Here is a 25737-nt window from a genome sequence, read left to right as displayed (position 1 = left end):
ACCAATACACTGGAGCAGTAATTTTCTTCATGAGCTATCAGAGGAATAAGACCAGCTTTAATTAAAAAAAACAAACGGCTCAGAGATTCTATTAATACTGGAGACTCTCATCCCCACTGACCACACAGAGTGCTTCCTGGCCAAACCCCACCAGAGGTTGTCTAGCACTTCCTCTACTCCAAGGCCATCAGTGACCTCCTCCTAGTATTCACTTTTTACCCAGTGAAAGACACTACAAGACCTAATGGCAGGCTCTGTATCTTCTAACCTGCCCTGAGCACGTGAGCACCCAGAGGCACTCAAACATTCTTTACTGAATTGACTGTGTAGACTTCCTTCAGTCTTTACATTTTTCCCAGCTCAGGCTTCTTTCTCTGGCAAAACAGGAAATAAATCTCAATTATCTGGATAAACTAATGAGGTCAAATAGGTAACAGGCCCAGTTTTTGGTCTAAATTATTTCAACAATAGTATTTTTTGCATACTTTGTCAAGGTATATCTAATCAAAAGGAGATTGTTCATAATAACAGCTTTTTAGTTTTAAACACATTATCAAAATGCAGTATTTTCTTCATATAGAAGTTAGTATCTTTTACTCAAGACAATACTGTCAGTCCAATTACACTGAAAAATTTCTAGATATCATCTAAATGGATCCACATTGATTTCTAAAATCTTCCTGTGTAAACCAACTGTTTGGAAGCTGAAATTAGTCACAAAAAATGCACCGTGTCACAAAAAGGATTTCTGTGTCTAACGCCTGGAACTGACCAAGTACTCTTCTGCCGATTAGAAAAAGGATTTCAATTTCACCTATTAATAATTTCCACATATATTTCATTACAACTTTCAGCAATTTAGAGGAAACTTAATAAGATAAAGGGTCTCAAGATAAACTTTAAGTCCAACCTGGATTGGGTATTTTCATCATTAAATAAAAAGGTGATGGTTATTTCTTCACACAGATGTGTCTTCTGCATGGTAAAGCAAGTTAAGTAACTTTTGATTGATAGAGAGAAAGAGACTATATAGGGATGTCATTACATGAAGGCTTTGTACTCATTGTGACTATAAATACAGGTGAAATATATGACAATTACTTTATAAAATAAACAGTTTGAATCTGAAATGATCCTTCACTTACAGTCAATGACTAATGTGAGTTTTACTTAATATGAAGTATAAAAAACAGCACAAACCTTTTGATTTCTTCACATCAGGTTCAGGCTCAGATTCTCGGATGAATTGCCCCACATCACTGACTCTTCCAAATGTCATCTTCCTATGTAACGTATGAAAGAACAGAATTTCTAACAATCAATTTTAAATTAAGAAGAGAAACCAAATTGAAAGTATCTCATCTAAATCTAAAAAGCAAGAAATACAATTTATAGCTATCCCATGGTATTCAAAGTGAGGCTCATTTTAAATAGAACTATCCCCTACACAAAGCAAAATAATCTTTAATTCAATGTAATTCCATTCAAGTTCTCAAAAAGGGTTATAAAACATGACAAGTTTACAGGTAATTCACATTTCTAAAATTCAAACAAGAGAATATGAGACAAGAATAGCCAGATAATTTTGTAAAGAGACAAAATGGTAGGACAAAATGTACTATTAAAGTAGAATGACATATAATTATACCATAAAGCTACAGTAGCATAAACAAAGTTAAAAGGCAAAGAACACAGTGAAAGGTCTTATTTTCAACAGATTGTTACAAACCAATAATTAATATCCAAAAACATAGAGTTCCAACAAGTCATTGAGAAATCACCCAACAGAGAGAAATGTGAAAAGGGGAAGAATCAATTCAAAGAAAAATCTCAACAACCAACAAAGATGCCAAAAGCAGCTCCCTCTCATGAGTGATAATATAGGATTGGGTTTAAAAAAAATTTTTTAAAGTTTGGTGTTATTTAGTGTTGACAAGGATGTGGGGAAAATTAGTATCTTTATTAATGACTGGTAAGAATGTAACATGTACAGATACTTTTTAAAGGTAAATTAGTAAGATAAATTAAAATTTTAAGTCTGCTTCTTGAAACAAGAAAGGATATCAAAGGAGGTGCTTTGCTACTCTGTGTGTAACAGTGAAATATTGAAAACTTAAATACTCAGTATCAAAATGACCACATAGTGGCACAACACATTGTGTGGAATATTTTGCCACAGTTATAAGCTATAATTAGTATTATATATAGAATACGAGATAGTTAAAATGAGGTATATCTGTATAGACGAACATAGAAAAATCTACAAAACTCAATATGAATGAAAGTACAAGATACAGAATACAGTGTAATATCAATTACATAAAAATAAACAAACAAAAGTATGTATCATATTATAACAATGATTATTCTGAATAGGAAGGAGAGAAAATAAGGTATAGTGTATGATCAAAGGAGACATTAGCCTTATCTATATGTTTAATTTTTTCTAAGAAGAGATTAATATAGCTGTAACTAAAAGTTAGTTTAAAAAAAAAAAAAACTTTTGTGATGCCTGTATATTATTTCCTTTCAGGCAAAGTGGATCTTATTTTAGAGATATCCTTCCTAATAAGTCATTATTTCATATACGGGTCCACTACACCAACCGACAGAAATTTGTTTGCCTTGAGAAATATTTCAGAAAGATGCTAAAATCATAAAATTAAACACTGGAAACTATCTTTAAAGACTGAGAAAAATCACCTCTATGACCCATTTTATAAATTATTTTTTAAAAATTATATTTTACAGTAGTCCCTCTCTATATCGTGGTTCACTTATCGCGGCCTCACTGTATTGCAGGATTTTAAAAAATATTATACCTAATTATTTATCACGGATTTTTCACTATATCGCGGGATTTTGCGGTACTGTATATGTATGTTGTTAGTCACGTAGGTTTAAGAGTGTAGAATATGTTTAAGAACATAGGTAGAATTTATAAAAGTGTGGAAAAGGTTAATAAGGGAGTGGGAAAGGTTAATAAGGGACTGGGAAGGGTTTATAAGGCCTTAAAATATATGTAAATACTAAAATAAATGTAAGGTTCCTACTTCACAGATTTTCACCTAGAGTGGGGGATGGAGTGGGGGGGGGTCCTAGAATGTAATACCCGCGATAAGTGAGGGAATACTGTTTACACAAAAAACCCTACAAAACATCTTGCAATTGATACTTTCTTAAGGTTTTAAATAAATGAACCAACCATTCCTTAAGAATAAATATCACCTTTGGAAATGAACTCATTAAGGCTTATTGTCCACTATTTCCTAAAAGAAGAAATCAATGCTGACATAGCTGAAGTGTGCTTTCCAAAGACAACATGGTCAAATAACCTTTCATTGACTTCAAAGTACCTTTCAGAATCCTTGGTCGCCCAACTATCACTGTTACTTGCTGATAAAAGCAATTAAACATGTTGAAATCCCTTTTTTATGGCACTTCTGGGTCTGGGGTTGGGGCTGCATAATCAAGCCATTACATAGGCTTATGTGTTAATCAAGCCATGTTTAGGGAAGAGGAAGTGATTTTATGATTTGATCTTTGGTAAAGTTTAGTAAGCATATTCTATGAATCACCGTCTTTTTGTAATAAGATAAAATAAACAACCAAGTTAATTCTCAAATACAAAGGAATAATTTTATTCCGTTTTATAAGTATTAGTTATACAGTCCATAATAAATGACATTGACATCTTTGTCTTTAATCTTATTTTTGCTTTTAAGCCATGGACTCTGAAATAGCTGACAATATGGATCAAATGAAATATGGATGAGACAGCCCACAACATACCATATAAAGATGACACCTCATCAATCCCATATATGGTGACGGAATAATGATGGTGATAACATTTGTGGAGTGCTTACTATAAACCAGGCATGCTTTAAATGCTTTTATGTGTTATATCGCATTTAATCCCCTCAACAACCCAATGAAGGAGTAATGTTATCCTCATTTTAGAGACGAAAAAACTGAAATACTAGAAATAGTAGTATTTCTACTACTAGTAGAAGTAGTTTGCCAATAAGTAGAAAAGCCAAGATTAAAACACAGGGAGTCACTCCTGAGCCTTTGCTCTTAATCATGTTCCACTGTACACTCTATGTTAAAGTGCTGGGCATATAATAATAAATTAAAATATAAAAAGATGCAAAATTCACTATACTTGAAAAAATTCTAGACATGTGCCAAGCTTACCCTGCATATGTCCGTTGATATAAAGATTCTGGATCCAGACTTGCAGCGTCCACAATTATTGCCTCATCAAAATTTTTCAGAATTTTAACACTAGCTTTTTTCACACTGGACTACAACAGAAATTGTAAAATTAGTGGTTTATTATTTAGAAATCAAATCACTCCTGGGTTTGGAATATCACAGATTTGTACAAAATCTGCAGTGTTTGAAATACATGTAACTTTTACTCAACCCTATCATTACTGAGATGCTTTACAACAGTAATTCTGAAATGTAACATCAATATATAACTACAGGAAAAAAGAACCATGGGTTCTTAATGACCTCAATTCCCACAAATGTGCTGTCTTCACAGCATTATGTTTCCTAGTGTGCAAAACTCCCATGCCTACAGATGCACATGCCTAATTGTGACTAATAACTGCAAAGCCCAGCTTTTACAAGATGAGCATGAATGCCTCTGATTCTCAGCGAGGCCACGTAACAAAACAAGCTGAAGGACACTTTCTAAAATGACCAGCTAAATGAGTGTAATGAGCTCCCCTCCACCACTCTACTCCACTCCTCAACCCCACATAAAAAGCAAGTCAAAATTGATACTTCTATGAAATACAGAACCATGGGTTGACCCAGAAATTCCACTTCTAAAAATTCAATTAGACTTACAGTTATGCACACTGACTTATATACAAGATTATTCACTGCAGACTGTTTAACAAAATGCAGGACACAATACCCACGACTAAAGTATAGGTTAAATTAATAAGATAAATAATTGAACAGATACTTATAGCACATTCTTTGGGGGTGAAATGAGGGAAGTGTTCTCTTAATGCATCCAGAAGGGCACATGATTAAAAAGAAAGAGGCAGCAGAATAAAAAATAGGGAAAATTCTGTGAAGCCATTGCTGTTTGGATTCCAAAACCAGATAGCACAAGGAAACTACAGACCAGCCTCTCTTGGTTACAGATGCAAAATCCTCAATAAAATACTAGCAAACTAAATCTAGAAACATACAAAAATAATTATATACCACAACCAAGTGGGATTTATCCCAGGAATGCAAGACTGGTTTAACAGTTGGTGCTCAATTAACATAGTACACTGTATCAAGAGTGAAAACCAAAAGGCTGCATAATCATCTCAACTAATGAAGAAAGAGCATTTGACAAAACCCAACATACTTTCTTGATAAAAAAACCATTCAACAAATTAGGAATAGTAGGGAACTCCCTCAACTTCATAGAGTGTTTATGAAAAACTCAAACCTAACATATTTCTGAATGATGAAAAACTGAAAGCTTTCCCCCTGAGATCAGGAACAAGACCAAGATGCCCACTTTCACCACTTCTATTCAACGATGTACTGGAAGTTCTAGACAGAGCAATTAGGCAAGAAAAGGAAATAATAGGCATCCAATAGGACAGGAAGAAACAAAACTTTCTATTCACAAATGACGTGATCTTACATACAGAAAATCCTACACAATCCACAAGAAAACTATTAGAGCTAACATGAATTTAGTAATGTCGAAGGTAGAAGATCACACACAAAAAGCAGCAATATTTCTATGCATTATCAATGATGAATCAAAAAATTAGATTATATATAAAATTTCATAAAGACTTCATTTATTTATTTTTAGAGAGTGGGGAAGAGAGGGAGAGAGGGAGAGAAACATTGATGTGAAAGAGAAAAATTGATTGGTTGCCTCTTGGACAGAACCCGCAACCCAGGCATGTGCCCTGATTGGGAATCAGATCAGCGACCTTCTGCTTTGTGAGGCGATGTCCAACCAGCTGAGCCCCACCAGCCAGGGCGGTTTCATAACATACAATGTTTTTTGAATAGAAGGATATATGTAAGGTTTGCTTTCCCAGACTGCAAACAAACAAACAACAAAAACACAAATCAAAAACACTTTTGGAAAGGAAGAATTTGATCCAATTCAAGATAAAAGAACTAATAGCTTGAGGGAAAGTTTTAAGAAAAATATTTACAAATTCAGAGAAAACAACAGAAGCCCAGAGGCTGAACTGCATAACCACCACTGCCTAGTCCTGATTAAGTCCTAGGAGAAAGTCTTCATTAAGAACCATCCCAGCAATAAGCAACTGACAAATAAATATGTTACCCAGGGGCTTGATATTAAAAAAAACTTTACAGGATATTTAAATTAAAAAAGTGGGCAGATGTGACATAGCCTAGAAATAAGCAGTCTGTCAATTAAAAAAATGAAATTAAGAAAACAATTCTGCTGGGTGAAAAGGGGGAAGGGACTAAGAAGTACAAATAGGCAATCACAACACAGTCGCGGGGATGTAAACTGCAGCGTAGGAAACACAGTCAGTAATACTGTGCTAATCATGTAGGAGGCCAGTGGGTACCTGAAATACTGGGAGGAATACTCTTAAGAGTATATGATTGTCTAACTGCTATGCTGTACACTTGAAAATAATATGAAATATTGAATGTAAAGTATAATTTAAAAATTAAAAAAATACAAAAGGTGTTACAACTTATACACTGAAAACTACAAAATGCTGCTGAGAGAAATTAGGCAGCCTAAATAAACAGAATATCATCCCATGTTCAGGGGCTGGAAGACTTCAAATCGTTAAGATGACAACACTCCCAGAGCGATCTACAGATTCATGTAATCCTGATCAAAATGGAAAAGCTGATCCTAAAATTCATACTTGGAATCACAAGGGACCCAGAATAGCCAAAACAATCTTGCAAATGATAAAAAACAAAGTTGGAGGACCAATATGTCTTGATTTCAAAACTCCTAAGGCTGTAATAATCAGAACAATGTAGTACTGACATAAGGATAGATACACAAATTGACAGAATTGAACAGACAGTCCAGAAATACACCCATATACCTAGGTCAAATGATTTCTGACAAGAACACCAAGATCATTCAATGGTGAAAGAACAGTTTTTTTCAATAAATGGTGCTGGGACAAATACATATCCAGCTGTGAAAGAGTAAAGTAGGATCCTATCTCATGCAATATGCAAAACTAACTCAAAATGGATCAAAAGTCTAAAACTCTTAGAAGAAAACAGGTGACCATGGGAGTGACTGCTAACTTGGCACAAGGTTTCCATTTGGGGTGATGAGAGTCTGGAACCAGACGGTGGTGCTGACCGCACAGCATCAGGGACATATGAAGTGTCACAGAACTATATACTTTATAATGTCAAGTGAATTTTACCTCAATACAAAAATTACTTGCAATTCTATACACTTAAAATAAACCTGAATATGAAATTTTAAAGAAAATTCTATTTATAATATTAACAAAAAGAATATTTAGAAATAAGTTTTTAAGAATATAAAACTTATACTTAAAAACTGCAAAATATTGTTAAAAGAAATTAAAGAAGATTTGAATAAATGAAAAAACATCCCATGTTCATGGATCAGAAGATTTAATATTGTTAAGATGGCAATACCCCCAAATTGATCTATGGAGTCAATGCACTCTTTATCAGAATCCTTTCTGGTTCTTCATAGAAATTGACGAGCTGATCCAAAACACTCAAATGGAAACTCAAGGGACTCCAAGTAGTCAAAACAACCTTGAAAAAGAACTTTCTGATTTCACTTCCTGATTTCAAAAGTTATTACAAAGCAACAGTAATCGAGAGTTAAACAATTATCATTTGACTCAGCAATTCTATTCCTATCTATTGTATAACACACAAGAGAAAGGAAAACATATCCACACAAAAACTTGTACAGTAGCATTATTCATTACAGCCAAAGGGAGAAACAACCCAAATGTCCACCAACTGGTAGATATATTATACAAAATTTGGGAAGTCTGCACAATGGAATATTATTTAGCCACAATAAGTCATAAAGTTCTGTTATATGCTAAACAGAGATAAACCTTGAAAACATTATGCTAAGAAAAAAAATTTAAGAAAAGGAAGCTAGCCACAAAAGACCACTTCTCGTATGGTTCCATTCATATGAAATACCCAGAATAAGCAAATCAACAGACAGAAAGTGGATCGGCAGGGTCCTGGAGGACAGAGAGGGTGCCAGTCTGAGGACACAGGGTTTCTCTCTTGGGTGAACACCATGCTCTTTAAGATAGACTGTGGCAGCAGGTAAGCAACTCTGTGAAGATACTAAATACCATCGAATTGTACATGTAAATGGGTGAATTGTATGGTATGTGAATTGTATCTCAATAAATCTGTACTAAAAAAAAAAAAAAGGAAAAATACATACAGTGTGGTTTCAGTTATAAAATGACAACAGCAGATGACTGATCTATGCCATCAGAAGTGGGATGGCAGCCACACTGGCAGGGGGAGGCTAGCGCCTGAAGGGGATGCAGGGGAGTTTCTGGCACACTGATCAAGATCTGTTTCTTGGTCTGGATGCTGGTAAACGGGTTAGTTCTGTTTATGAGAAGTCTTCAAGCGGTATATAGTCATGATGTGTTGCATCTTCTGTAAGTATATTACACTTCAAGCAAAATGTAAAAATATTTTTTATAATTAGCACCTAGACCTTTCAAATGCCTTAAAAAGCCCAAAACATTCCAGCCTATGTAAAGAAACAAAATTGCAACCACATCCAGCAGGTTACCGCCTATGTAACCTTAAAGAGGAGGAAAATGTACTGAGGAGAGCCTTGTTGATGGCAATAAAATAAAAAATTTTAAGAAAATTTGTCCAAGGCCCAGTGTCAAAAATCCAAAGTGTTATTTGTCAGTAGTGACGACAAAATAATAATGCTATATTATTAAACTTACAGTGAAGAATACTAGACAGGGAATAGAGTTCTGGTTCTAGCACTTACTGTGTGACTTTAATAAAATCAGATCTCTTCTCCTGAGCATAACCTACTTGTGTGATTTTGGGGAGAATCAGATAAGGTGTGATATATGAAAGCACTCCAAAAAAACAAGAAAGATTAGAAAATGTACAATAGCACACTAGTTCAAAATGAAATCAAAAGCTCTTCAGTGAAATACAATATTAAGAAATCTAGCAGCCACTCAATTATTCTATAAGAACACATCCCAAATTTAGTTACTAAAATTTCCCAAATAAGTACATCTTCAGACATCATAAATGAATATCATATTATTTGGTTATTCAAAGCAACAGCTAGAGTGTCAAGCAGCATAATGGCCAGAATGAAACAGCATGACACTTTACAATATAATATACACAAATTTTTTTTAAATTACTGATTGATTTTAGAAAGAAAGGAAGTGGGAGAGAGAAAAAGAGAGAGAAACATCAATTTGTCGTTCCACTTTTTGATTGATGCACCCACTGGGTGCTTCCTATACATGCCCTGACCGCAAACCTGACCGCGACAACGCTCTAACCAGCTGAGATACACGGCCAAGGCCACAAATACTTTGATCAGAATATACAGTGGAGGCTAATTTTATTTCTCCTTTGTTTCTTAACAACTTAAAATTTACGAACGGGATCTGTTACTGAATCTGAAGAAAAGGGTATATACACCTTTCTAAAGACAAAGGCAAATCGGCTAGTACCTGAGAGGCTGAGCCGTCCGCACCGCCTGGGCGGGGGTCGTCAGGGGGGCCGGAGCCATGAGCAGTCAGTGCGACATTCCCGCCCAGAAACTCATCCCCTCGAACCGAGTGGATGAGATCGTTCAGATACTTATAATAAAGGTTGCTGGACAAAAAGCCAGGCAAGAACACCTAAACAAGAGGACAAGCATTATTTTAAAATGTAATCAAATACAACCAAAACTTTATTTTAAAACAAAATTTTACCTACATTTCTGTTAGCTAGTACAGATGATTTCACTTTTCCTTTTTACACTCCAAGTATTACCCCTTTATGTACATGTAACTAAAATTACCATGTGTGCAATTTATAGCCCCTCCCCCCAAAAAACACTTGCTGTGATACTTAAGATTTGATACTTAGACTTCTTACTGACCAGAAAAGTCTAGGCAGTGGATATATATTGAAACAAGATTTTTCTGGCTTGTTATAAATAGTAAAGCCTCTGCATATATATTGATTTTCACCTTTAAACTGGTTTCCCTACTCTAAATTACTAGGCGTGTGATTACTGAGTCCAACAGTATGGACACCTTTAGCTTTGCCATGTGGGGCCATCTGCCCTTCAGAACGATGCTGTCCGTTTGTCCCACTAGCAGCACATCAAGGTACCTGTTTTGACACAGGCTTTCCAAACCGGGCTGTGTTTTTTCAAATCATTGTTAAACAAATGCCTAATAATGCATGAATGTTTTTAAAATCGTGTCTATCCCTGGCGCTTGCCCTTGCCGACGCCTCCTTCGCCGCCCTCAGCGCGAGCGCGCACCGCTGCCCCGTGTCCGCGTCTTTCGGGCACGCTCTGCCCGTAGCAGCCGGCGCAGGCGCGCCTTCGTCTTTCTCCCATTTACCTACTTGACTCTTAAAGTTAGTGTACGTTCTCTACATACACACATTTAATAAAACATATTTTTAGAATTTATTTTCTCTGTACTTTAATTTTATTACCCAGGAAGTTTACATTCTTTATATGATACAGACCTGGAACTTTTCCTTTAAGGTCAGAAAGATTTTAATTTTAAACATGAAAAAATTATTATTCCTGGGCAATAAGTGATATTCTATTCAGTTTACCACTAGCTTTTTAATGATTCAGTTTTTATATTCAACTCTTCCATATTCCCGGAATTCAGTTTTTATGCGGGTACTCTTTTAACGGCATTTACTTAACCCCTTCCACACAGACACACATGACATATATAAGCAACGTAACCTCATGGGTTTATCTTGGGCTCTGTGCAACTCCTGGTAAAAGCTGTCTAGTGCATTAGAAAAATAAAGTCATTCACAAATTCTAAGACTTTATTATTAATAAGCTACTAGTGATACCCTAAAAAGTGATTGAGCCCTGGCTGCTGTGGCTCAGTGGATTGAGCGTCGGCCTGTGAGCCAAGTGTCACTGGTTCGATTCCCAGTCAGGGCACATGACTAGGTTGCACGTCAGGTCCCCAGTTGGGGACGCAAGTGAGAGGCAACCACACAGTGATGTTTCTCTCCCTCTCTTTCAATCCTTTTCCCTCTCTAAAAATAAACAAACAAAGAAATAAATAATTTTTTTTTAAAGTGATCATGATACTACAGAAAACTAGTGCTCCAAACCTGCTGAAAGATATTGGTGAAATATATGGATCATTCCTAATCTAACTTTTTCCAGTCGTCGTCGGCGGCAGCCGTCCGTCTCGAGAGACGATGGCGTAGCTTCTTGAGAGTCTATCTGCACCGCCGAGAATGGCTGTGCAGTCCGACTCGGGAGTGACAATCCCTGCCGCACTTGTTACAGGTGAAGGCAGATGGCTGTTGTTGCTGCTGTTGACGCTGCTTCCGCCTCGATCTTTTCTGGACCGCCTCCTCGTTGCGCGCAGCCTCTGCGCGTGACGTACCTTGCCTGACCGCAAGCCTCCAGGCTAGGCGGTCGTCTGCTTGAACTTCCCATGTGTTGAGATTGATGGAGCATTGTGTCATGTCCTTTTTGGAGATGTCTTTGAACCGCAGTTTTGGGCGCCCTGTCATCCTCTGGCCTTCTGCTAGCTCGCCGTAGAGGAGGTCTTTGGGGATAGGGCCTGCATCCATTCTTTTGACATGGCCGAGCCACCTGAGGCGTCTCTCGCTAAGAACTGCATGCAAACTGCTCATATTGGCTCACTTCAGCACCTCGGTGTTGGGGACCTTATCCTGCCAGGCGACATGCAGGACGCGTTGCAGGCACCTCATGTGGAAGCTGTTGAGTTTCCTTTCGTGCCTTGCGTAGGTGGTCCACGTCTCGCTGCCATAGAGGAGAGTGCTGAGTATGCAGGCTTGGTAGATGCGCAGTCTGGTTTTCACAGTGAGGCTGGAATTGTTCCACGCTCGCCGGTTCAGTCTGGTCATAACTGTGGCTGCCCTGGCGATTCTCCGGTTGACCTCCAAGTCGACTGACAGAGAGCTCGAGATGGTGGACCCGAGGTAAGTGAAGTCGTTGACAACCTCCAGGGTGTACCCGTCGATGGTGATGCATGGGGGAGTCCCCGTGCCTTGAGCCATAACATTCGTCTTCGTCAGGCTGATGGCTAGTCCGAACTCCTTGCATGCGTGGGAAAGGCAAGTGACTAGCTGCTGGAGTCCCTCTTCGGAGTGTGATGTCAAAGCTGCGTCGTCGGCGAAGAGCATCTCACGGATGAGCACCTCTTTGACTTTGTTCTTGGCTCGTAGACGGGCCAGGTTGTAGAGCTTGCCATCGGATCTGGTGTGAATGAAGACACCCTCGCTGCAGTCCTTAAAGGCGTATTGGAGGAGCATGGAGAAGAAGATTCCGAACAGCATAGGCGCGAGGACGCAGCCCTGCTTTACTCCGCTGCTGACTGGGAAGGCCTCAGAGGTTGCGCCGTTGTAGGACACCGTGCTGTGCATGTTGTCGTGAAAGGACATGACCACAGCAAGCAGATGTGGTGGACAGCCAATCTTCCGTAGCAAGCTGAAGAGACTGCTTCGACTGACCAGATCAAACGCCTTCGTAAGGTCGATAAAGGCGAGGTAGAGTGGTTTATGCTGCTCGTGACACTTCTCCTGCAGCTGGCGTAGGGAGAAGATCATGTCCACTGTTGAACGGCCAGCTCTGAAGCCACACTGGGACTCTGGGTAGACGCGGGAAGCAAGGGTCTGCAGGCGGGCAAGAGCGACCCGGGCGAATACTTTGCCGACGACGCTGAGGAGAGAGATGCCCCGGTAGTTGTTGCAGTCGCTGCGGTCTCCTTTGTTCTTGTACATGGTGATAATGTTGGCATCTCTCATATCCTGGGGGATGTAACCCTCCTTCCAGCAGCGACAGAGTAGATGGTGGAGCGGCTGTAGCAGGACTGGTTTCCCGCTCTTTAGGATTTCTGGAGGGATTCCGTCGCTTCCTGGTGCTTTCCCGCAAGCGAGGCGGTCGATGGCTTTGCCGAGCTCTGCCGCAGTAGGTGGGGTGTCTAGCTCCTCCATGACTGGTAGGTCTGGGATGGCGTTAAGAGCAGTGTCTGTTACGGTGTTCTTCGTTGCGTACAGCTCGAGGTAGTGCTCGGTCCACCGCCGCATTTGCTGTTCCTGGTCAGTGATGACCTCACCTGTCTTGGACTTAAGGGGGGCGATCTTGGAGGGGATTGGGCCTGTTGCCTTCTTGATACCCTCATACATTCCTCGTGCGTTGCCTATATCGGCGGCTTCCTGAATGCTTCTGCACAGGTTTAGCCAATAGGTGTTGGCACAGTGGCGGGCGGTCTTCTGGACTTTGTTCCTGGCAGCCCGTAGAGCTTGAAGTGTACTGGGAGTGGGCGTGACCTTGTAAGCCAGTAGGGCCTTCCTCTTAGCCTCGATCACGGGTTCCATTTCTTCCCAGTGAGCCTCGTACCAGTCAGCGTTCTTCCGCTCTTTCTTCCCGTAAGCAATAATGGCGGAGTTGTATATGGCGTCGCGGAGACATGGCCAATTGGATTCCATAATGTCATCTGCCGCCACTCCCTCGCCGAGTGCATCTTCCATCTTGTTGATGAATTGCTGGGTCTTAACTGGGTTGCTGGCACAACTGGTGTTGATGCGTGGGCGACCCTTCATCTTGGAGTGGTGCAACCTCTTCGGCATTATGCGCACCTTGCTTACCACGAGGGCATGGTCCGTGTCGCAGTCTGCACTGTGGTAGCTGCGGGTGAGGAGGGTGCTGCCAATATCTGTTCTTCTGGTGATGACGAGGTCAAGCTGGTGCCAGTGGCGGGAGCGGGGGTGCCTCCATGACACCTGGTGGATCTCTTTGCACTTGAAGAATGTGTTTGTCACGCACAGGCCGTGGTGACACGAAAGCTCAAGCAGTCGCTGACCATTCTCATTGATCTTTCCTCTCCCAAAGTTTCCAAGGCAGGTGGGCCAGGCCATGTGGTCGGCTCCTACTCTTGCGTTGAAGTCTCCAAGGAGATAGAGAGCGTTACTTCTGGGGATCTTGGATAACACTTCGTCCAGTGCATGGTAGAACTGTTCTTTCTCTTCGATGGTGGCGCAGAGGGTTGGGGCGTACGCGCTAAGAATGCTGACTGGGCCGAAAGTTGTTGACAATCGGAGGGTAAGTAATCTCTCTGTGCCTCCTGTGGGTGGCTCTATGGAGTTAACAAGCGTGTTCTTCACAGCAAACCCAACACCGTGCTGTCTTGGTTGGTCCGGAGACTTCCCTTGCCAGTAGAAGGTGTAGTTGGTTTCTCTGATACTTTTTCCAGTACTGCTATCTAATTAATAAGCACTTAATTCATATACATCTTATCTCATTGTTACCCTCAAAATAACTTTAAGGTAAGTAGCCACATCACCTCCATTTTACAGTTGAGGAAAACGGCATTAAAGAATTTCAGTAACATAAATGTTAAGAGTCAGACTCAAAGACTGCTCTTAATAACTCTTTGTACTACTTAAATTTTCTACTGTTCTGTTGATTTGTTTTTTCTCATTATATTTTCTGGATTCTAACAGTAAAATCTTATTTTAAAGTTCTTGGTTACCTTCTCCATGGTCGTCCAGGCTTGCCGTAATGGAGTCGTAAAACAGTTAGGGAGTGGCCCACCTTCCCTGCAGATATTAGATTCAATTTCTAATCTCACAGCATCATCAAACCCAAGAGGATGTGTGGCCTGCAGGGAGAAGTACCTGTGGCAGAAAGACAGCCAAAGTAAAACCAACTCCACAGCAAGGAAGCAACTTCCTGCACCTGTGGGGGCCTCGCTCCCGCCTGCAGACCCGGTGCCGCAGGGCTGCGTGATGACGGCCTGGCTGCAGCCTCTGTTCCCACTGCCCCCAAGACACCCGCGCTCACCTGCTGCCTGCCTGCCTGCCGTCCCTCATACTTAGCTCTTGTTTAAGATTTTCGTGGGCCAGGCTACAACCAAGCAAATCAATCAATCAATCACACATATTTAGTGGGAATCTATTCTCCGTTCAGCACTTGGTAAAAAGAAATGGATTTGAAAGAGGGTAAGACACTTCCCCTGGAAACAAACAGAGAAGAAAAAAATCCCTTCATAGGATTCAATGAGAACACACCATTGTAATTTGTGTAGGAATTTGAAACAAAATAGCACTGAGGGTGAAGTGGATGGGTTTGATGTATTTGGAGAGAATAATAGGACTTGCTGACTACTGGTATATAAAGGAAAAGGAGTAATCAATGATAACAAATATTTTTAACTTAACAGGACACAATGGAATTGGCGTTTTGGTAAGAGGATTTCAAAGTGCATACTTAAAAAAAAAGCATTAAAGAAGAACAACATCTATATGATCTCTTCCCAGCATCCTAGTCACTTCGAACTCCTCTGTATGGTACAAATGCAGGCAGGCAGAGGAGGCACGGTCATGGTGATGCTGGCAGGCTGATGAGGGACACTACAGTCACCTTCACTGGGAAACGGCCCCCTGTGTGAGCACAGGATCCCGTGGGAAAACAGGGTCCCCACTCTGTGTGGTGACTGAGTTCCTCCTGCAGGACCTCACTAGTGCCACTCTTCTGTTAGAGCAGGAAGAACACCCTTATTTCTTATTTCTAAATGTAAACACCTGCCATTTCAATGACCATATAACCATGTTTCTTACATAATATTTTCCACAAATATACTAAAATAAACACTGGACAAATATGAAGAATTGCATTCCAGTCCAGGTGCTGCCACTCACTTGCTCTGTGACTTTGAGAAAGTCACTACCTCTCTAGGCCTTAGTTTTATTATGTGCAAAATAGGAAAATCAGACTAGATTCCCAATCTGGCGATTCATCAGAATCATCTGGGGTATCTTCTAAAAACAAAGATTCCCGGGTCACACCTCAAACCTGCTGAGCCACGTCTCCTAGAGAGGAGGACCGGAAACCGACTATGAATAAGCTCCGGGTGATTCTCCGGCGGACGGCCCGTGCGGGCCTGCAAACTACACTTGGCAACCACTGACCCCAGCTCTCTTCCAACCCTGATACCCACAGATTCTTCTCCTCCCTGTGGTTACCCCCTTAGCACGTGCTTGTGGATACAAATAACACAGCACTTTTCTTTACAAAGTAAAACAAGTGCAGCTGGCCACAGCCTGATCACTTGCCTGATGTTTTCAATTCTGTTCACTGTAAGGCTGCACTGCCCTGTCCTTCCCAGTGAAGACGCAGGAAAGAGCAGGACGCACTGAGCACTCACACTGCTGAGCAGACCTGCACCAGAAAGCACGACACACCACACACGTTCACTCAGGACCCTTTACAGTCTGTTCCTGTGAGCTGCATCTTCCTCTAACAGTCCATACCCAAGCTTCGATGACCCAAACCGAAGTTTCTTGCAAGTGCCACATTCCCACAAGGTTCTATGACTTTGCTTGTCACTGCTCTGCCTAGAATGTTCTTTTCTGCCTTCTCTGACTAGCAATATTAAATTCATTCTTCAGGACCCAATTTAAGTCTTTCTTCTGTGAAACCCTCCCTGAACTCCACATCACTGTCCTGCCTGCCACACACAAACCTCCCCTTTTTCTCCAACAGAAAGTTTTGTTCTAAGAACACACATCATATGCAAAGCAGCTCTGTGCTGCTCCCTGTGAGTCCCCTGACAGCAGAGACGGAGTTCATTCATTTTCATTTCTGAAGGATCAAATAGTAAATATTTGCCGAACGCTGAAGACATCTGCAATAAAACTCACCTGTCGTATAAAATCATGGCGTCATTCTGTGCCTCCTGCCCATCGTACTGGCCCTTTTTGGCAGCAAGTTGAGACTGGAAATTATCTGCTGCCAACCAGAACTGTAAAATATTCACTGCATCTTCTTTTTCCATGTACTAGGAAGGAAAAGTACAAAAGAGGAAAATAAGACTATAAACAAATTTCTCTCGCCATCCCTAATTTATAAGCCCTAACTATTAAAATATAGGATATGAACAAAACAAACAAAACAAACAAAAAAAATCTAACAGGTCCATTTGTTCAGTTAATGCCAGCCACACCTTAGAGTCATTTGAGATTGAAAAGTTTAAAAACATTATTTTAGGGGAAAAAACCCCCAAAAAACTAACAAAACTACAGCCACCACACAGTTGGATGCAAACTTCAGTGAACTGGGGTGAAGATGACCGTAAAGCTGGATTAGTGGCTCATTGCCGGCAAACATGCAAAGAGTAAAGGAACGAGACCATACCTTGTAAACCCATCGTTCCCCCCAGCCCATGCAGCCATGCTAACCTGGATGAATGCTCACTGACACTTGCGGCAAAGAGGGAGTGAAAAAGCAAAGCGACTAAATGCAAGTGTGTATTTAAGTTACTGCTTTGAGAGACTGGGAATCCTCTTACCTCTACTTAATAGTCATTTGCTTGCAACCAAAGAATTTCGTTTGCTGAAGCCCACAAACACCGTTATATAAAATGTATTCTCACAGAGATTAGTATACTCGCTGCATTTTGCAAATGCTTTACTGGGCAAACCTATCAGTGGCTAAAGCAAAGTGATGACAGCAGGAAAAATTTGCTACTTTCCTTTCTTCCTAAATCTGGTCTGTAAATATGTGCGCACATTCTAGTATCAAATTCTATGGTTTTAAAACAGCTCCAAATAATTAAAAATATGCATCATCTTAATTAGGTTTTTAAAAATTAGTTATTTTACACTGAATGTTCATGTTCTCTCTTTAATCTAATATGTCATTAGTTCTCTTGCCATCACACACAACTTAAATAATAAAATTATTTAAATCCAGTTGACCTATTGGAAAATGATTTGCCCCTTCCACAGTATTTTCTATAGACAGGGCCCCAGCATTTATAGTCTAGAGGCTGAAATGCTCTAACAGAGTATGAAAGGGAACACAGATTTTACCTCAGAGAAATAAAAGAGGGCTGACTCACAGAAGAGGATGTCAGCCAGGTAAACAGTCCCACTGGTCAACACTTCAATCTGGTATTTACAGAAATGATGACTTCGCAGAAAATCACTAAAGTGCCTGCACATGGACAAAAAGGGACAATTTGAGGGAACAGCCAAGGGAAAGAGTTTAATTGGGAAAAATACACTCTTTCCATTCTGTGCCTATCGTACCTTCAAAGCCTAGGCCAACACTACCTCCCTCCCCATGGGGTTGCTCCCATTCCTCTACCTGTAAGTAGGCTCTCCAGCCTCTTGACGCCAGCTTTCCTCTGATATTCAACACGTGCCACTCATGTTACCGTAACAGAAGAACATGCCCTATTTCTCTCATTAGGCTGGAACTTCCTTCCGGGCAGGGACTGTATCTAACTAGGCCTTGCACAGAGAGAGCACCCTTTTCACAAATGTTAAATGAAAGAATGAATCTGTAGATTCTTTTTAAGGGCATGCAGCAGTAATTAATTAAAAAACAAAAACAAAAAACCCTTCAGAGGCAGTTTCAACAGCATGCACTAACAGACAGGATATCCACTTGAAGACCCACATAGTGTTTAAATCAACAAACCAATTCTAATAGTCACAGTCATACCAAAATGACTTCAGAATTAAAAATAAATTATTTTAACTTAGGAAATGTTAACATTAAAAATGGAAACTTGTTTTATTTTTTAACGAAGTTCACAATTTATATTAAAAAAAATTAACCAAGACAGTCTTCACGTTATGCCTATAAGGTCCTGTAAACATTCAAAATACTTAAATCCTCAAAGGTAATTTGTTTTCAGTGAGTGAAACCCCTTCCTAACACCAAAGCCAATCTCTCAAGAAGGAGTGCAGAACGCGGAAGCACGACACTAACTTACTCTTGCTCCATTGCACTGAAGACTATGGACTGTGCCGCAACAAAACAGTTGGGGTCCACCTGTCCATCTTCTCCACAGATCTTTGCTGTCAAAGAATGGTCAATAATTAAATTTCTATTAAATCCAAAATGTACACATTTATGAATCAAAGTAGGAAATAACTATAAAGGCAAATAAATTTGGTTTTAAATGGAATTAAGAGAAAATATAGAAGGACAGCTGATCTTGAGGTAGAGAAGGTCTTTCTAAGCATTTATGTTTATTTATCTACATATATCTGTATATATATATATGCAAAAGCAGAAAACAAAAGATTTAACATAAAATTCTGTACATCAAAACAATCCAAAAACAAATTAGGGGGGAAATTTGTGGCATGTAGGACAGTTTCCTCTATGTATGACGAATTATCATTTGTGTATCAAGACTCTTACAAACTAACAAGAAATATCCCAAAAGAAAAAAAGAGCAGAGGACATGAAAAGACAATTCGAAAAGAGCAGGCACAAAATGGCCAATACGAGAACATATGCATGCTCACTAGCAATCAAATAAATATAATTATAAATTAAAATAAGAAGGCACTGAAGTGTTTTAACAATCCATATGTTTAAATGCTTAACATGGTGGGAATATAAATTAGTGTGTCTTTCTAGAGGGCCATTTGGCAGTTTCTAGCTTAAGCTTTAAAAATGAACATACCCTTTCAATCAGCAATTTCATTTCTAGTACTGTAAAACCCAAAGGATTATGGATTTGTGAAAAGATTTATCTAGAAAAAATTTATCAAAATGTTATTCAATGGAAATTTAAAGACGTAAAACGTATTAGCATCAGAAATCGCCTAAACCAACTATGGCGCACCAGTACACCGTTCAGCTGTTAAACAGCTAGAAAAAACCCACATGACCTTGACGCCTGGTTTCCCTCTGAAGTCCATGACCTTGCTGGGAACTTAATGAAACCCAAGGTTCACACTGCAGTTTCCTGGCCCATGACTCTCACATTCTCCTAGACAGAGCACACCTTCTTCCACATCCTGACACCTCCTCTCCTATTCCCTTTGCTCCCTACTTTACTAAGAAAATAGAAACAATCAGAACATTGTTTCTACCACTTCCTGTCACATCTACCAAACCCCCTGGACCTCTCAGCGCCTCCCATCAGTGCAGACACACTGTGCTCACACCCCGCGAGCCGCCCTTCACTGAGCACTGGGCCTTCCTCTTCTGCCTTCTCAAAACTGCCTGCCCACGGCAGCTGCCCTTCTCTCCTGCATCCAATTTGTCTTCGCTACTGGCTTATTCCTACCGGCTATATGCACTGCCTACTTGTTCGTATGTTATCATATATGTTTATAACATGTCCCCTTAAAAATAAAAGCCACTGTCCCTTGAGATAATACCCCCTCCCAGCACCCTCTTAGAGCGAAATGCCTGAGAGCTGCCCATCCTTGCTGTCTTCATTCCTCTTCCTATTCTCTCTTAAGGCTCTTTCAAGAAAGGTTCTTGTCCCTAAAGGTCCACTAATTAAGATACTCACGGGCCCAGCTGCCCACAGGGTTGCCAAATCCCCCCCATTCCTACTATTCATCTTCATGAACCTACTAGCATGCCTTAACACTTTGGATCACCCCCTTCCTCCCAGAAACATTTTCCCATTTGCTTCCAGGAAGGACTACTCTCTTGATACATAGTTGATGGAGAAGAGCCTCCATCACTACTGGCTGTCACTTCCATGTGTCCTTTGTTGGTTATTCCTCACCTGACAGACTAAATGTTAGGCCTGATCCAGAATTCAGTCCACAGACCTCTTGTCTTGACTTCTGCCATGTCTGAGCTGTGTTACGTTGGGAAAATTACTCTCTCTGCTTCACTTTCCTCATTTATAAAATAACTACATGCTGCAAGGTTCTTTAGAAGAGTAAATGAGTTTATCCATGGAAAGTACTTAGAATGCTGTCTGGGACACAGGAAGTACTCAATAAATGTGTGAAATTATTGTCCTTGCTGTCGTTATTCAAGTCAAAGTCTAAGAATTTGGGTCTAACACATAAGAGTAAGTTTGTGAGCTACAGATTTCTGAGAACTGATAGAAGGGGGGCTGAGGGGTGGGTGTGTGAAAAGGATGAAGGAATCAAGAAGTTTGTACAGAATGGTCATGGGATGTCAAGTACAGCACAGGGAACATAATGTAATAACTGTGTGGGGTCAGGTGGGTGTGAGATATATCGGTATGATCTCTTAGTAAGTTATGTGATGTCTATCACTGGGGTGAACACCTGAATCTAATATAACAATGTATGCCAAATGTAATTAAAAAGTAAAAATAATTTAAAAATGGAAAGAAAAAGATTCAAGGTTCTCTAAAAGGAAGCAATGTCAGATTGCATGCCAGTATTTGGAAAGGACACAGAACTGTGCATAAGAGTTTGTAAGTTATTTTTTAAATGCACATGCTTTATTACACCTGGAAAAAAAGATATCTGAAAACAGACTAGGATTCCATATTTATAAAAAGTTCCCTTAGTAAATAACCAATGACAGACATTTTTTTTTTTTTTTTGCCGTAGCTTCAAGCACTGCTTACCTATGATATCATTTCTCATGGCTTCTGTAATTGGTATTGGTTTAGCAGCATCTGGAGATATATATTTGGTAAAAGTATTCACTGCATCTTTTTCTATACCTGTAAGGGAAGAAGGGGAAAACTTCAAATTCAAAACACAAATTGAACTAGTAATCGATTACATTCATGAATAGCAGGACTTAAGTTTTCTGTGAGCCTAAACACACATGAATGTGTACACACATACACACAAGTGTGTGTACCTATTATACTACAAATATATGTCAAAATACAGACAAAACAAGCCTCACCATAATATCGCCTTTTCACTGTCTGATTTGGGGAACAGAGGAATTACATGTGAATTCCCCCTCTACCCCTCATCCAAACCAACAAGCTCCATAATAGCAATGACATACGCACGCTCTCTTTCCAGTCTCTCCTTCAAAGTCTGAACTTGAAGGACTTGCATGGCAATTAAAGGGAGGAACTCAAACATTATTTACAAATCTACATTTTAAATATTTTACAAAATGATTTTTCATAGTCATCAATATTGCATTAATTTGACCTTCAAAACCCTAGAATGTTAATACAAAGAAACTCAGATTTTGTATTCTCAGGACTTTATCTTAAAAATTACTGAGGATCCTAATGAACTTTGGTTTGTGTGAATTTTATTTATAGATATTAAGGTATCAGAAACTTAAAGTGAGAAAAACTGCTTCAGTTAAAAACCCATGTTAAATTGGCTAGAAGTTAACCCTCTGAGTGCCAACATCGCTGTGAGCAACACTGACAAATTTTCCCATAAGTGCCAGCGTCGCTCCCAGCAACTTTTTTCAATGGCTATAAATGTAAATAACAGTGGAATAATTTGTATTTTGTTTTGTTCTTTTTGTGTACCTCAGGTTATATATTGATATAACTCTTTCTCATGTTGATCCAAATTTTGAATTTTTATGCTTGTTCAAATACTGATATATTGTTATAATTTTTACTTACATTTTAAACGTTCCTTTTAATATCATTTATCTTTGCAATAATCGTCGAAACTCTATGCAGTGTGCATGATAGCTTTTGCTAATGTATTATTTTTGTATTTCATTTTTGTTTATAAACTGTTTTCCACTGTTTATATCTATTGATATATGTCTCCAGTGTGAATGCCATTTGTGTTAATTTTTTTGTACGTTATGAAGTTTCCTTATTTCTTTTCAAAAATGTATGCAATATTCAGCATACTTCTTGCTTGTTATCCATGTTGCTATGTGTTTTTTCAAATTATAATCATAGATTTTATATTATGCCATATATTGTACTTCAAAAGCCACATTGAAGGAAATAATTTTTTTCTAAAATAATTGTTATAATAATTTTAATGCAATAAATTTTTTGCTAAATTGCGTCAAAGAACACTGCTTACAAAAAAAGAGTGTATTTAGTATATGTTCGGAAATTTTCAGCAAATTATTATGAATAATAATGTTTTTACAGACATTTTTCATAAACTGCATTTCTTAGAAAAATAGCCTGCCATTACTCACACGAATTTTAGCAATTATGCATGGCACCCAAAGGGTTAACATAGATAACATTTTTTTGAATGGAGAGTAACTTATCCAAACTGAAAAAGTTAGAAAAGGACACTGTTTTACATTTGTCTTGATAGCAAACTACTGGATTCTCATACCTGCTTTGGCATTCAATCTGTTGTGTTACTTTGTTTTGGTTGAAGCATATTATGACATCGTGATATGATAGGAAAATGTGTGTGTGTGTATACATATATACATACATACATTCTTCATTCTGGTTCTTGGAACAGAGCTTCTAAAACCCTTGGAATTTCCTGAGTGCTGGGGCACTATGACTATCTTTCTGTTACTATAATAAGCCCCTCCTAACCATAGAAAAATCTGTGGCCATGAGGTGACTGGCAGAAAGGGGGCTGGTTGCCAGACCTCCGTGGAAGGTAAAAAGGCTGGGTATCATAAATTAATAACCAGGACTCCACAGAGACCGAGGTTCCTGCACGTGAGACCCTTCTGGACCTTGCCCTAGGGCCCTCTTTATACTATCCTTTAACAGAAATGAGTAAACACAAGGAAAGGGTTTCCCTAAGCTCTGTGAGCCACCACAGCACATTACTGAGCAACAGGAAGGGGCTGTGAAAACCCCCAGTTTATGGGTGGTTGGCCAGGACCACAGGCAACGGCGGGCCCGTGAGACGGGTCACTCGCTCTGGGGACTCCGCACTAACCCCAGGCGGCTCCAGTCAGAACGAACTAAACTGGAAAGGTCCCAGTTACTCCCCACAGAGAATCAGAGAATTGCTTGGAAACATATACATTGGTAACAGATGTGTTGTGAACAGAGAAACATTTCTTTTCTATATTTAAGAAAATCTGGCTTCAGAGATTTATAGTTGGAAAAAAGGAGTGTCTTAATAGCTTTTTGAGATAACTGTGGACATATTCTTCTTTGATAGTGCACCAAAACTTGGCAAGTAGTACTTTCTTAAAGGTTAGTTGGAATGTAGACTCTGAAACCACAAAATGAATTTGTCTTCTGTTGTATTAAAACTCACTGGTCTATCTCCCATATTTAATGGATCTTTGACTCATGGTTTTACAATATCGTATAGTCCCAAATATTTTGGAAACTACTGGTTTACTGGTTTATGCAGATCTTCCAAATGTTGATATGCTGCATCATATAGGTAGAAAAAGAAGTCACATCATTAGTATCACTGATGTTCTTATCGGAACACTTCTTAAAAGCTGTGAAAGCACACAGTGGTGAATACAAGTTTTCTAAAATTGTAATTTTCACTTGAAAAAGCTTAAATTTTACCACTGGGCAACAAGTACTGTCAGTTGTTCTCCTTGAAATAGCAAATTTACTACATTCATTCCCAAGAAAATGTCCGCCAAATATTTAAGTCTGAATAACTATAGTTTGTCTATAGTCATTCTTACAAGTAAAAATCATATTCCCTTTAAAAAGAGGCTACTTGAACTCACAAAAATAGACTGCACATGTACTTTTCCTTAACAGGAGTATGTTTCAGTATGCAGAAGTGCTTCTGCATATTTCCCGTATCATCACATATATTAAAAAGACATGTAATTAAGGATTTATATTTTTAAGTATATTTATTGTTTATGCTATTACAGTTGTCCCAGTATTTCCCCCTTTGCTCCCCTCCACCTGGTACCCCCATTCTATCCAGCAATCTACCCCTCTTAGTTGATGTCCATGGGTTCTGCATGTTAAGTTCTTCGGCTCCTCCATTTCCTATACTACTCTTAACATCACCGTCTATTTTGTTCCTACCAATTATGCTTCCTAAACTCTGCATCTTTTCTCCATTCCTCCCTCTTCCCCTTCCCAGCTGATGATAATCCTCCAAATGATCTCAATACCTATGATTCTGCTCCTGTTCTGGTTGCTTGCTTAGTTTGTTTTTGACTTGTAGATTCAGTTGTTTATAATTGGGAGTTTGTTGTCATTTTAATGTTAATAGCTTTGGTCTTCATTTTCTTCTTTTTTATTAATATGCTTTATTGATTATGCTGTTAGTTGTCCCAATTTCTTTTTCCTTTGTTCCCCTCCACCCAGTGACCCCCCTCCCTCCAGCTGTGCCCCCCTTAGTCCATGCCCATTGGTTGTGAACATAGTTCTTCTCAACATCTTCCTGTCTACTCCACTCCCTCCTACTATGCTTCTTAATTCCTGTACCATCTCCCTCCCTTTCCCCCCTTCCCCCTCCCCGCTGACCTCCCCCCAAAATGTTCCCCATACCTATAATTCTTTTCCATTCTCATTGCCTGCTTAGTTTGCCTTTGTTTCGATTCCCTAGCATCTATTGTTGGTTGTTGTGATAGTTTTCATTTTAATGTTCATAGTTTTGATCCTCTTTCTCCTAAACAAGTCCCTTTAACATCTCATATAACAGTGGTTTGGATCTGATGAACTTTTTCAGTTTTACTTTGTTCTGGAAGCACTTTCTCTGCCCTTCTATTCTGAATGACAGCTTCGCTGGATAGAGTATTCATGGTTGTAGGTTTTTGTTTTTCATTACTTGAATACTTCTTGCCTGCAGAGCTTCTTTTGAAAAATCAGCTGATAGTTTTATTGG

General features: G+C 39.4%; 1 protein-coding gene across 2 annotated transcripts in view; it reads right to left on the bottom strand.

The window, feature by feature from the left end:
• Nucleotides 1-25737, bottom strand: part of AKAP10 (A-kinase anchoring protein 10) — a 73125-nt gene that overhangs the window by 19993 nt on the left and 27395 nt on the right. The window contains exons 5-12 of one of the 2 annotated variants that reach the window (XM_090291805.1): nt 21615-21713; nt 19026-19110; nt 18115-18238; nt 16945-17081; nt 14775-14919; nt 9744-9914; nt 4201-4310; nt 1201-1283 (exon numbers count right to left, since the gene is read on the bottom strand). In XM_090291805.1, the coding sequence (XP_090147931.1) occupies nt 1201-1283; nt 4201-4310; nt 9744-9914; nt 14775-14919; nt 16945-17081; nt 18115-18238; nt 19026-19110; nt 21615-21713 (954 nt within the window). Of the gene's footprint in view, nt 1-1200; nt 1284-4200; nt 4311-9743; nt 9915-14774; nt 14920-16944; nt 17082-18114; nt 18239-19025; nt 19111-21614; nt 21714-25737 lie in introns of those variants that run through there. The other variant, XM_090291806.1, reaches the window with a different exon arrangement.

The sequence above is a fragment of the Furipterus horrens genome, unplaced genomic scaffold, assembly GCF_987537825.1.
Source record: "Furipterus horrens unplaced genomic scaffold, mFurHor1.1.pri manual_scaffold_11, whole genome shotgun sequence".
In the NCBI taxonomy this organism is placed as follows: Eukaryota; Metazoa; Chordata; class Mammalia; order Chiroptera; family Furipteridae; genus Furipterus; species Furipterus horrens.
This window is presented reverse-complemented; position numbering and strand designations above follow the sequence as displayed.